At 42.8% G+C, this 14,596-nt stretch overlaps 1 protein-coding gene across 2 annotated transcripts in view; it reads right to left on the minus strand.

Moving 5' to 3' along the window:
• Positions 1-7,222: 7,222 nt before the first annotated feature.
• filip1l (filamin A interacting protein 1-like) overlaps positions 7,223-14,596 on the minus strand; it is a 21,370-nt gene continuing 13,996 nt past the window's right edge. Inside the window, exons 1-3 of one of the 2 annotated variants that reach the window (XM_056735399.1) lie at positions 13,010-13,098; positions 10,098-12,891; positions 7,223-7,545 (exon numbers count right to left, since the gene is read on the minus strand). In XM_056735399.1, coding sequence (XP_056591377.1) covers positions 7,387-7,545; positions 10,098-12,891; positions 13,010-13,035 — 2,979 coding nt within the window. In that variant the 5' untranslated portion in view covers positions 13,036-13,098 and the 3' untranslated portion in view covers positions 7,223-7,386. Of the gene's footprint in view, positions 7,546-10,097; positions 12,892-13,009; positions 13,099-14,596 lie in introns of those variants that run through there. The other variant, XM_056735398.1, reaches the window with a different exon arrangement.

A 14,596-nucleotide genomic window follows, 5' to 3' on the forward strand; every position in this document is an offset into this window, starting at 1 on the left:
GGTCTCTCTGATGAAGGCAAGGAAAGGTAAGTATGCTGTTTATTTCTATAATCATTTATCCCCCAAACACAGAGGATGCCCACCCGACGAACCAGTGATACCTCAGACCCGCTTTCCTGTGTCCATATTCTCCACTGCTCCCCCTGTCATGCATAAGGCGTGGAAATGTCCTATTGGGCAGTTAACTGTGCTGAAGTAGTGGGATTATGACAGCAAGTCCAATCTCTAATAAATAATGAAGTGTAGAGATGTTTGTGTGCTCTCATTCTCACATTACTTACACATTATCAGCTTCATATGTAATGGATTTATCATTTATCTTGATAAATAAATGATGTCTGTGACATATGGATAAACACATGCTACTAAAGACCAGAGGGAGAGAAGACATGACATACCCCTCGGCATCCCTTCTCCACAGAACAACTAGTCACTGTTCATGTGCTAATAAAACCTTCATGATGGCCACTGTAATCGCTTCAACATCATATGAACACGTGAACTACACACGGTCACAAACAGCTTTCCTGTGTCTCAGTGGTAAGAGCATGCGTTCACAATGCCATGGTTGTGGGTTGGATCTCAGTGGACTGCACATACATGGAAACAAATGCATAGAGTAATGCAAACTGCTTTGGATAAAAGCATCTGCCAACTGCATAAATCTAAACACACACACACAGATACAGACACATACATGTTTTGTAAATAAGGGTCAAGGGGATCACACTGAAGGGCAAACAGGCACAATCACAGCAGTATCTTAAAAATAGAGTGTGTGTGTGTGTGTGTGTGTGTGTGTGTGTGTGTGTGTGTGAAGGGTTTAATACACGTCTGTTTAGCCAGTGAGAGGTAAACAGTGAACACATACATGCACATACACCTAATCCACACACACACAACAAACTGCTTCAGCGTAAGTTTGTGTGTGTGTGTGCGTGTGCGTATGAAGGTTTGTTGGACCGTGTCTTAATTCACACACAATGTGTTTGGCACACAGTGAGATGTTCTGCTCATCTGTTAGAAGAGGAAAGTGAAGTGGACACCGGTCAGCGTTTCACTTTCTGTTTCTTCAACACTGACACAGTTGAATCCAGCTCTGATTTCTGCTCTTTAATATTCAATAAGTTGATTTGCTCTGAGGGTCACAGGACTCCAGATGCTCATGAATAAAGAGAGAATTAAAGATGCGTGAACTTATTAATTACAAGTTTGAAATCCTTTTCTGCTTTACAAGGTTACGCTTTGTTTGTGTTTTCCACTCGGACAGACCTGTCACCGCTGAGATGTGTTTGCCCTCCAGGTGGTCAGAGACACACACACACCTGTTTCCTCTGGATGTAAGTCAGCCAGTTGCACCTGCAAATGTTGAAATTTCATCAGGTTTCTGACTTTTGAACTATGAACTCAAACAAACAGAAAGTGATGAGTTACACAGCAGACGTTCACCTCACATCATTAAAACACAAAAATGATCAAAGTCTTGTGTGAAAGATACGGATGGATACACATGCAGCTTGCAGGTTGCTAAGGGTTTCAGACTGGTTGTTAGGGTGTTTCTAACAGATGCTTTTGTGTGTTTTTATTGATTGAAAGATTTTCTTTCAATGTACTCAAATATTTTATTTTGATATTAGTGGAACACACCTTTAATGAACTTTCATTTTAGTTTCACTGGAAATTTGGGGTGTTGGACTTCATGTGGCGCTGCAGGAACCGACGCTTGATGTTACACTCACTACCCTTGCTGTCCAGAACAAAGCACTCAATACGTACATATATATTATATCAATTAACTTATAAATAAACTCACCTTGCAATGAAGCTAAAGTGTGAACAACTACATCATCATGTTGATATGTCAATGTTTTAATATAAAACTCTTATGACAGACATGTCTCCTGCGAGACATCTCTTTAATACCGTGTGGTTTAAATGTTGCTGCTGATTGGCCATGACATTCTTGACACACCCACCAAACAAGAGAAAATGTAAATAATAAATATATTTCATTATGTGGTCAATAGAGATCACTCCATCACCTGTGTGACTGAACATGACCCCCTACATAACACTATATGAACTACACAAACTACACAACTATTCATCTGCTACAGACCAGTGTTGGTCATCAAGTGCTTCACACATCTGTGTCATTTAAACACACGATAACATGACGATAAACTCACATACTGTTTAAAACTCAACTCAACTTTATTTATATAGCGCTTTTTACAATTTTCTTTGTTACAAAGCAGCTGTACATGAGACACATTGAATACAAGTAAAACAACTAAAGTCATATACCTGTAAAAACAAGAAAAAGGTGAAAACAACAAAAGACAGACATACAAATGCTCCACACACACAATATGCATACATACTTACACACATTGACATAGACGCAAACACACTCGCACACACGCACAGTGAAAGCACACATAGGAGAGAGAAGCACAGGTCAAATATTAAACGGACTATAAATTCTTATATGCAGTATTAATTATGTAAAACTTCTGAATTCTAAAGCAGTTTAAAACCCCTCAAATTCAAATGAATTGTCACCTGTAGAATGGATGTTATTCTATTGTTATAGTTGTGCTGTGGACGCCACTATTCTCCTCAATTACAATGAGATTTAGATTTAGAAATTTAGAACTACTGAAGTTTTGAGTTCGCTGTACATGTGTGAGGAACATTTTTACTCACTTCATTAATTTACCACTTTCTTCATCTTTAACTCTTTGTCCACATTCAGTCTTTTAGGAGCGGTGTTTTCATTGCTGAAGGGGTTTAAGAGTTAACATCACAGAGGGTCAGCAGGGAGTGAAATCTAAACAACATTTCTACCCAATGTGTGAGGACAAACTGACCCGAGATCAGCTGCAGGAGTGACATGAACGCCACCCGGTGACAGATCTGAGAACAGCATCACATGATGAAACTCTTCAGACGTTAAACACCTGTCTCAACATCATGACATCATACAGTGACACTGCCAGGTGATGCATACACTGTGTGTGTGTGTGTGTGTGCGTGTGCGTGTGTGTAACTAAATTTAGAGAAACTAAATGAGGAAATGTTATTTTGTACACAACTGGAGGGATCATGCACGGGCGAGGACATTTTCAATAAACTGGACAGCAAACTTAAAGATGAAGGACTATCTTGGGGCGAGTGCATATCAGTGTGCACAGACGGAGCAGGGGCAATGCTGGGAAAAAAGAAACGACTAAAGGCAAGAGTCCTCCTAGTTGCACCTCACCTCAATTTCACGCATTGCATCATACACAGAGAAGCCCTCGCGTGCAAAACCCTGAATGCGGAGTTTAAACTTGTTCTTGACACTGCTGTGAAGATTGTTAATTACATAAAATCACGTCCACTGAACACACAACTGTTTTCCACTCTCTGTAATGAAATGGGATCAGAGCACAAAGGCCTGCTCCTACACACAGAAGTCAGGTGGCTGTCGCGGGGAAATGTGCTGAGACGCCTGTACGAGCTGCGGGATGAGGTGCGCATTTTCCTCACAGACCAAAGATCCCCACTTGCTGAGCATCTGTCTGATGCTGACTGGGTGACAAGACTGGCATATTTGTCATGTATTTTTGATAAACTCAACGGACTTAATGTGTCCCTGCAAGGTGAAAACACAAACATCTTGTACCTTAATGATAAAGTGCAGGCATTTGCGAGAAAGCTGGTTCGTTGGAGAGAGTGGAAATGGGACACATAGACATGTTTTCTGAACTGGAAGAATTCATGGAGGAAAATGCACTCAGTGTTATCAGCATCAAGGCGTCTATTACTGCTCACCTTCAGTCCCTTTTGGATCACTTTCATAAGTATTTCCCTGAAGGATACGCTCCCGACCAATATGACTAGATAAGGTCACCATTTAATGTAACCACGGCAAATAATCTGGCGTCATATATGGAAGATGCCTTGATAGAACTTTCATCCGATCGAATCCTGAGGACGGCATTTCACAGCAAGACGCTGGATGAGTTCTGGGTTTCTGTCGCTCTGGAATATCCACAGTTGTCGAAAGCCGCGTTGGATGTACTCATGCAATTTGGCTCAACGTATTTATGCGAAAAGACATTCTCCGCGCTGATTTACATTAAGAATAAACACAGGTCACGGCTTAACGTGGAAGATGATCTGCGGGTGGCGATCTGCTTTGCTCCGCGCACAGCGCCCATCCATCACATTTGGCGTTTTTTTCTGAATACAAAGTTATTGTTGTAGGCGTGTTACAGGCAGCCTGTTCATATTCTGTCTTTAGGCATTTCACAGTTATGGGATGTATTTGTTTTTTTCCATAATTTGTTAATAAAATAGCCTGGCTTAGAGATTGTGTTCCTTTTTGTTTTAGCTCTGTCAGTATGTAACCAAATCGCAAATCCTTACAAGCTGTCGGAGGAAAACACAAAGAGGAGAAAGGAGGGGGAGGAGGGGGGGGGTTGCGGGTTGTCAGCAGTCTAATATTGGGGGTCGTGGTCCGAAAAGTTTGGGAACCCCTGTACTAGACGTCATTAAAACTGTATTTACTCTTGAGTTATATTCAGTGTTCATGGACCAAACCTCACACATGAGCTACACAGACTCTGAGCACTCTGACATTGTTTTGATAAAAAGAACGATGGATCGTAATTATGAACACACAAAAGCAGCAATGAAAACACACAGACAACACAACACATCACTCCAGTCCAAACATATTTACAGTCGAGTTGAACAGACTCAGTAGAGAGATTCGAGTGAACCTGTGGTTTGTTTGACTGGATCATTTCATCACTTTCATCTCGGTCATGTCATGCAGCATATTCATTTTTCTGCAGATATTTGCTTCACATGGGTTCTCACCCGACATGAAAATGTGATTCACACGTCTGCTTCCTCCGGGCGTCATGATGAGAGTGGATGTCTCAACTATGTCTCAACAGAACTCAACTAGCGTGCGGTAACATTGCCCTGGAAGCACGTTGGGGCTGCTGGTCTTTCACCGCGGGAGCTCGCCGGGCATAACGCGGCGCAGCGAGAACTAACTCCAGAACCTTCTGCCACTCGGCCCTCTGCACCAGCAACCTGCCTCCATCCTGACAGGAGCGCTGAAAACACACACACAACATCTCATGACTCCATGAAGTGAAGACACGTACAGCTAAGATGATTTCACAGCGTGACGTGGTCAAACCTGAAGTAGGGTTAACTCTTGTGGGGTCAATGCTCTAGCTCCGTTCATCACACAGAACAGTTGAGGAGATCAGAAGTTAGGCATGTAGCGTTTCCTTTATGCTAATTTGTCTCACATATATCCCTATTTTTACATCTCCAGGTAAACCATGAATAAATCAGACAATAGATGCTACATTTGTTTTTGGTAAATAAAATGAATGCATGTGAGAAAACAAGCTGATTGAATGAATGGCAGCTGTGCGGCCGGAAAGAGTTTTCCCCTACTTCCTGTCTCTGTAGCCATTTTGTGAAATAGACGTATCCTGTTATTGAACAAAAGGAGTAGAATTTCATTGTCTTTAGCTGAAAGGATTGTGTGGTGATTCTGGGTGGTTGTGAGCTGATGTTAAAACAGTATTTCAAATGCTGATGTTTCTCACCTTAAAAAGCTAACAAGTGCGGTTGAGCTTTCCAGTAACTGTGAGAGACACGATTGGAGCCCAGACGAGAATAAAGAAAGGATCTCTACACGCTGATCTTCTTCTGATGCAGATCTTCCAGTAAGATCTTCAGGTCGGTGGTGAGAGAGCCGGACGTCATCTGAACCGACAGAAATCACATGACAGTGTAAACTCATGGCACATTTCAGTGCACAAGGTCTGAAGTACACGTGTGTGTCACCTGCTCAGGGAGCGTCAGGCTGTCGAGCAGCTCACTGAAGACCGACGTCTGACACGCTGCTTTCCTGAAGCGCCAGAGCCTTAGAGAACCTCCGTCCACTTCACATGAACACAAGACAAACCATCACTGCTGAAGTCACCAGATGAAGTGAGACAGAAGAACAGGCTTCAGAGGGTTTTCTGCATCTCACACCATGAGCCGGACGGGAACACATAATCCATGTAAGATCTCCTAATACGTCCTGCAGACAACAGTAAAGTATGGTAACACACACACACACACACACGCAGAGAGTAGAATCTCTGCTTCATCATAACAGAGTAAAATCTCTGCTTCATCCCTGCTTTCGGATGAGGTCTGTTTGGTCACTGACATTCTTCTGAATATCTTCCTTTGTGTTCAGCAGAACAAAGATATTTATACATGTTTGGGAAAACCTGAGCGTGAGAAAACGAAGACCGAGTTTTCATTTTATGGTGAACTTTAAACCTGATGTTCTGTTCTCTATGATCTCTGATCTTTACTTTAAACAGGACGACATGTGTATTATTCTGTATGTAACTTTATATGTATAAATATATCATGTTTATCCTCACCTGTGAGTTAGGCCTGAGGCTCTGGGATCTCCACTCTGATCAGTCATTTCAAAACACGATCTTGTCTTCACAAAGTAAAGCTAAAATAAACTAAAGAGACGGAAAATAACCTTTTACAGAGTTTAAAACTAATGAAACAGGAATGAAATAAAGCCGTGAACACTCATAAGAGATTAAGAAGTTTCCTCAGTGTGGTGTGATCCCTGTGTCATTCATTCGAACTGACTCCGCCCACAACACTTGAGGATACTAGATCCTGATTGGTGCATAACTGTAACGAACTGACTTTTGATTTGCTCATAGCAGTGCTGAGTTAGAAGTAATGTGGAATGACTGGATTGCAATACGTGTATTAATACTCAGATACTTTCTAAATACATGTCTTTTTTTTTAATAGATATTATAATTTTATAAAAAAAATTCTGATGTGCAAAAACACTTTTTACTGGCTTTTATTTGAATGTTTTTCTTTCCGTGCTTAAATGTAGTTTCTGCACAACCTAGGCCGGTTCTACTTATGACTGTTTTATGCTAAAATATATTTACTGTAAGAGTTCACATTTGTTTTCTTTTATTGGGGAGGGGTTTGTTATATTTAGTAATATCTAGTACATTTATTATGATATATTTATTATATATGTTCTGACAGAAGAGGGAGAGAGAGAGGAACCCTGCTAGACAGATGCTCTGGAACTTTGTTGTGCTTTCTGTGCTTCACCGTGTCTCATATATTCCTAATGAAACATGTTGATAATAATAAAGTGAGTTTTAATTACATGTCTTTTAAAAATACACTTACATTCAGCACCATAAACATAAAGGTCAGTAGTTTAACAGTGAACATAAACTAGATACAAAGTCTCTAAACAAAAAAACAAAGGTGAAATAAACAACAAGTCTTTTTCTTCATGATAATTGGATGTGATCATGATTTGGTGGCTTGATTTACATGTTGAGGTTGGACACGTTTCCCATGATTCAGTGCAGTTTGAGCGCCACTGTTTGACCCTTTTGCTGCTGAATTGTGACCTTTGGGTTTGGGAATTCTGGTCGGTCCAGGACGACGGAATGATTCCAGAGGAACCTGTCAGAGCAGAGATGAAAAATCAAAATCAACCCTTCTAAAATGAGAAGATGAGAAGAATGTTCTCATTGACATGTTGTGAATGCAGCTCAGTCTACTGTATTTTCTTCTTTCATGTTTTATTAATTAATAATATCTTAACTTAACGTATAATCTAAAAAAGCTGACCAGAGCTGAACACATTCCACTTTTAAACTGAGTTCTGTGTTTAATTGTGTTAGAAAAATGTGAACTGAAGCGCGGTGTTGACAGAGATGTGCTGTACTGTTTGTGTCCACAAGATGGTGCTGCTGTCACTTTAACGGTCCCTTCTGACACAGTGCGATCAATGCTCTTCATTCATTTCTTTTTCATCTCTTTGTGTTTAAAAGTGATATTCTGCAGCTGTATGAAGTTATGCTTATATTCACAACACAGAAACACAGATGTGAACGCAGTAAAGTGACGTCACACCCAGCTGTGGTTTTCCAGGCAGGGATTGGGTCAGACCAGGACTAGGGGTTGGTTAAAAAAGAGCCACAAGAATATTATGACTTTACGTCTGACTGATGACTGTCAACTGTCTAACTTCAAATATATTTCTTTAAATATGTGGTTCATATTTCTATAGCCTTTACTGTTATAAACATCTTGTCTAAATCTTTATTGAAGCTCACGCTTAAAATGTCATTTAACACAATGTTCTGCGAACAAAACTGCTGTTGATTTTCTTTCGAAGGATGTTTAGATATTGTTTGAGAGACACATGTGGGGATCATCTGATAAAGGCTGTGAGTGATGTCTGCAGACGGGAGAAATGTTGAAATGTGGGTCACACTGTACTTCTGCAGCGAGTCAGAGGGCATGTACATGCACATAATGACCGTTCATTAAACCACAGACAGCTGCTGTTACCATAGAAACCAAACAAGAGTTCTGTTTGGAGCCCTCAGCTCCTGATCTGCCAGCAGAAACATTTGTGTTGTTTTGTGTCAAGTGACTTTGTGTTAGATCTTCACCCTAAACCAGCAAATGGCACTAACAAAACAAATAACCATCATTGATTGATAACAACCTGTGTGTGTTCTCTCGTGTGTGTTTGTGAGTGTGTGTGTGTGTGTGTGTGTGTGTGTGTGTGTGTGTGTGTGCGTGCGTGTGTGTGCGTGCGTGCGTGTGTGTGTGAGTGCGTGTGTGCGTGTGTGTGTGTGTGAGTGCGTGCGTGTGTGTGTGTGTGTGTGTGTGTGTGTGTGTGTGTGTGAGTGCGTGCGTGTGTGTTTGTGAGTGTTTGTGTGTGTGTGTGAGATGAGACATGATCACAGCTGTTCTCAAACCCTCATGAACATGCAGTTTATACAGTCTGAAAACACCCACACAAACACACACACACACACACACAATCCAGATGCACAAATACCGGCATGAATCAATTTAACGCTGGACATTGTTCTCCACATACATGAATACACACAAATGCACGCACACACGCACACACGCGCAGATGGACGAACACGTACGCACACACCTACACACACACACACGCACACATATGTTGGGTTTCCATGTTTTATGGGGACATTCCATAGACAATATGCTGTTTATACTTAACAAACTGTTTATCACATTCCTATCATCTAACCTCACAATCACACAAAACTTTCTGCTCTTTCACATTTTCAAAAAGTGAATTCTGTATGATTTATAAGCTACACCAAAAACTGTCCCCACAAGGACAAGGTTTTGGATAATGCCATCTTTGTGAGGACATTTTGTCCCCATACCGTAGGGTTTACCATTCCCACACAGGCACACACTCACGCACGGACGCACACATACACACACACAGGCGCACACACACTCACGCACGGACGCACACACACACTCACGCAGTGTGTGCAGAGAAGCAGAGAAAACTTGATAGTCTAACAGAATCTTTTGGAGTGAAATCTGGTGCAGTAAAGACATGAGCGTGCTGAAGGTTTTCCATGATATCATTACACAAAACTGTAGATTCTCACTGTGTGAGTGCATGGCAACGGTAACTAAAGACATCAGCCAATAAACTCAAGGAGACTTTAACCTACTTTACCTGATTCACAATCGTGAAATATGAAACATGTAGAATATGTTCAGACTCCAGACATGACACGTAATATTCTTGAGTTTTGAACTGTTTTAGTGGTGAAATGTGTTCTTCTAAAGAAATGACATCATGACCGCTTCTGTGTCTCAACAGAATTCAAAACTCAAACAGTTCATAAATAAATCAAGCCTCTGTGAACATTCTCTCTTTAATTATTAAACTTGAAAAACAACATCATGTGGTAAATAAAATAAAAAAGAAACTGTACATCAATCAGTGATTTTTAATGCAAACACAGTAAGTGCACTAAAGCTCAGAGTGAGTGAAACCTCATTGGACTTTAGTTTTTCACATCATGCACATCAACACGTCACTCATTATTAATGACGGAGGAACACAGAAATCACGTGAGGGTCTGGAGGGCAGCAGTTCACGAGACGGGAAGGCGGCACGCAACTCTAGTGAGTTTGAGTCAGTCACAGATGTTACTTACTGTAATTTGTGCGGGTCGTGAGATGGGGCCGGATGTGGGCTTTATCACAATGCTGCTGGTAATTTTGCTGTTGCTCTTGGCTGTGGAGCCATTGGTCAGTATGGGAACTCTCTGCTCCGGCCCGAGCGAGTAATAGGGGGCGATGGTTTGGGCCGTGGCGTTCACAGTTTGAATGTACGGGCTTCCTAAGTGAATGTGGATTTTGTTGTCGTCAGTGGTTATGACGTTGGGACCCGAGCTGTTGGACCTCTGCAGCTTCCAGCTGCTCTGCCGTTCTGGGCTCACGCGGAAAACGCTATGACCTCCCGTGAGCTCTGGGGCCTCGACGGATTGCGACCTGTCAGGGGAGCCGGTGGTAACGGACACTATCTGAATGGGAGACAGGGCTCGGTCCGGGCTTACCGATCCACAGGAGTCAGAGGTCAGAGAACGGGAATAGGCAGCCAAGGTGAGTGGTGACATGGAACGATCAGGCGTGCCGGGGCCGCAGGGACCCTCGGGGGGAGGCGAACCCTTGGCCTTGCTTGAAGGCGAGATGGACGGACTCTGAACGATGGTGATCCTCTGTTTGGGAGGAGTGCCGCTCGTGGGGATGACTGCAGTGCTGGTGAAGGACTGAGCACTCTCGGCGGTGGGACTTGTGATCTCTAGAGTGGCCGTGTTGTGCCCGTGGTCAGGGGTCACTTTGATATGGAGAGGTTGGCCAGGAGTGTGTGTAAGGAACACGTCGCTTTGTTGAATATGGCCGCTGTTCATTGGATGATGATGCTCTCTAGCTTTAAGCAAAGGCCCCCGAGATCTCCTCATGTTGTTGTTGTTGAGATTGTTGACATTGTTGATAGGTGTCTGAGTGCATTTTGTGAGGTTTACCTCATTGTAATTGACTTGGTCCTCCAGATCATTCTCTACGTACAATCTGCCATTGACCAGAGCGCGCTCCAGTGGTGGAAGGTTCCTGTAGTTTGGGGACAGAGTGTCTGGCGGGTCGGTCTGCACCTCCTTTGATGACACTTGGAGATCTGAGAAGCGTCTTCCGTTCATGCCTGGACGTAGACTTTTACTGAAACGACGGTATCTCTCGAGTTCTCGCGTGAGCGACTCCATCTCTCTGGCCAGCTCTTTGTTCCGAACCTCTTGCTGGGAGAGTTTTCTCTGTAGGGTAGCGTGGTCCGTTTTCAAGCGGCAGATGGACTCCTCTGTGGCCATGTACTCATGGATCTTCTCTTTCAGAGCTTCTACCTCTCGAGTCAGATGACTGGATTTGGCCTCCTCCTCTTTGAGACGCTTATACAGCACGTGCTCTTGATTGGATTCTTCTTTCTCAGCCAGCTGGTATTTGGAAAGCTCCTTCCTGGACATCTCCAGTTCCTCCATCAGAGCTTTTGCCCGGTCGTGTTCGTTGGAATATCTCTTTTCCAGCGATTCAAATTCCCCCTCTGTCTTTAAGAGATCACCTTCTACCACCTTCATGTCCTTCAGCTTCCTACGGAGGCGTTCTACTTCCTGCGTCAAGTCTTTGACTTTGTTGTCTTCCTGTTGGTAGTGGTAAGGAAGCGAAGTCTTTGTGTTCTCCTCTTTGGATTTGTTCCTCAGCAGTTCTCTCTCCACCGCCTCCAAGGACTGAAGTCTTTTCTTCATCATGCTAACTTTTGATTGAAGGTCAGTGTTCTTCTCTTCCTCGACTTTGAGCTGACCTTTGAGTTCATCCCTCTCTCGAGTGGCGACACACATCTTCTCCTCCAGCTCAGCCTTTGACCTCAGCGTCTTCTTACTCTCTTCGATCAGCTTCTCCGTGACAGTGTTTACCATGTCTTGTTCCGCCTGCAGTTTGCCGGTGCTCTTTTGCACTTTATCCTCCATCAGCTTCAGTTTTTCGGACATGGTTTTGCGCTCGTCCACGAGCATGACTGTGAGCGTTTTCAGTTTGGTCAGGTCCTCTTTCAGCGTCTGCTCTGTCTTCTCCAAATGGACCTCGACAGCCTCGAGCTCTTTGATTCGGACTCGTAACACATCGAGTTCACTGGACATGTGTTTGGTCGTAGCACGCTCTTTCTCCAGATTGCTTTTCAATGAACGGCACTCCTGTTTACTCTTGCCCAGAGTGTCCTCCAACTTCTCCAGCTCCATGATCCTGTGATTCAGCTTGTCCACCTCCGCTTTTAAGCTGTGGCTCTGGTTGGACTCTTTCTCCAGCTTTCTGTTCAGGTCCCTGCACGTGTCCTCCATCTTGATCAGCTCCTCATCCTTCCCCTCCATTTCCAGCACTCGTTTCCTCAACTCTTCCACTTCAGACGCCAGGCTGGAGTTGCCGCACTCCCCACGACTTATTTTGTCCCGCAGCTCCTGGAGTTCCTCCTCTGCCCTGTGCAAGGTCTTGTTGGTTTCTTCAAGATCGTCTAGCTGTCGGCTGAGTGAGGAGAGCTTCTGCCGCAGCTGTCTGTTTTGAGCATCTTCATTGTTCAGTTTGGCCGTCATGGCTTCCTGCTCCTGGTGGAAATGGCAGGCCTGGTTGCGTAACTCCTCCTCTATGCGCAGGACTTTGCTCTCCTCCTCGTCCAGTCGGCCGAGGGTGGCGCTCAGCTCCTCTTGAGTCTGAGCGGCAGTGCTCTGGAGTTCCTGGATCTTTGTCGTCTGTTGGCTCAGCTGCTCTGTGACGCGCTGCTGTTCATCCACGACCAACAGCGCGAAAGACTTCAGCTTGGACAGCTCGTCCTTCAGATTTGTGACTTTCTTGTTGTTCTCTTCTTCCTTTTTCTCCTGGTGATTTATTTCTTGATCGACCAGCAGCTTCAATCTGGAAACAGAAAGGAGTCAAAGATTAGAGCAATGCCAGCCATCATAGGTTTTCTAGCAATGTCCATGTGCGCTTTTACTTCACTTTAGTCGTCACGTAAAAGGATCTGTTCAGGTACCTGGAGGGATATACTGAGGTAAACATGTATGGAGAACAGAATCCGAGAGTAAACCTAGGGCAGTGTGTGTTCCAGAGGTGACAGAGAAGCAGAGAGTTTCTCTAAAACACAACAGAGGGGAAATGGAAAGAGTCTCTTAATAAGAGGGTTCCTGCCACCCACCCAATGAACACCACCATCATCCTTCTGTGGTTTACATTCAAAGGAATTCCCCATCCTCCAAAGGTCATTACTGCCTGAATAAACAAAACCTCTTTGAGAGACTCTGAACTACTGCTCAACAGATATGATGTCACTGTAACTACACGTGTGTCACTACACAACCATTTGCAGCTCATGGAAAATCTGTTCCAATCATCTAATGATTCTTCTACAATGTTCACTTTTTACTACAGATGTGAGAAACCAAACATGCATATAGAGTCACATTATATTGAACGTAAATCAAATCACTGTGTGTGTGAGAGAGAGAGAGAGAGAGAGAGAGAGAGAGAGAGAGAGATCATCACTGTTGTGTTGGGTGTAACTAGTTACTAATTCATCAGGTACTGCTATTTAATTACTTTCCCCTTGAAAAGTAAAATAAGGGTTTACTCTAATTTTCTGTAATTTGGTAGTTCCATCACAGCGAGGCACCAAATCGCTTGCAACCTGTGGCGGAATAAACTACCAGCCACCACGCGGACGACAGCATCCTTCACAATCCTTTACAGTATGTAACATATAAAATACAAGATAATGTATATAATATGTGTAAAATATAAATCTAACTTTAAAATCTGTGCTTTAATGTATAATTCTCACATTTGTAAATTAATAATACTTAATAATACTACTTTATGTGATATGATTTATTTGAATGAATTAAAAGAGCCGTTTCATGTCCATCAATGAATCACTTAATATTCAATTAATATAGGATATAGAAATAAATAATGAGATACCTTTTGGAGAGAGTCATATGTGCAGTAATCTAATGACACTATTGAACTAGTAATGAATAGAGAGTAACTTACCCAACACTTCACATCACAACATCACACATCTGTGAATGTAATTTTGTTTGCACATGAGAGAGATCATACAGGAACATCAAGAAACTCTGGAGAATGTTTTCAGGTGAATTGAACAGTTTTGAAGGAGAATTTTCTCGACATAAAGAGATGAAAGACACACCGAAGCAAAACCAACGAGATTTCATCACAGAGATCTCTACAGTTCACATCAGACGTTAAATCGCACCCTTCCTAACTTCTAATAACAGTTCTCAGATTGACTTTCTCTGAATCTGGACGGCCTGATGGATTTGGACGTGTTCTCATGAGCCCAGTTCTTTAATAGTGAAAAGGAAAAATCTATGTCATGGAAAAAGAGTAACACACACTTGGAAAAGCCTGTGAGAAGGTTTAAGGTTTGTCATGACTGAAGGATTGTAACCCGTGAAACAATCTGACGGAATTAAAACATCAGTCTGTGCTGTGTTTCTGCTGAAGATGAGCGTTTGCTGTGTCTTTACATGCAGAGGATTACAGGCCGTGTGCTTTTTGAAGCTTTGCTGGAATTATAATGTGAAATGAAACAGAACTC

The sequence above is a fragment of the Triplophysa dalaica genome, chromosome 21, assembly GCF_015846415.1.
Source record: "Triplophysa dalaica isolate WHDGS20190420 chromosome 21, ASM1584641v1, whole genome shotgun sequence".
NCBI classification, from domain to species: domain Eukaryota; kingdom Metazoa; phylum Chordata; class Actinopteri; order Cypriniformes; family Nemacheilidae; genus Triplophysa; species Triplophysa dalaica.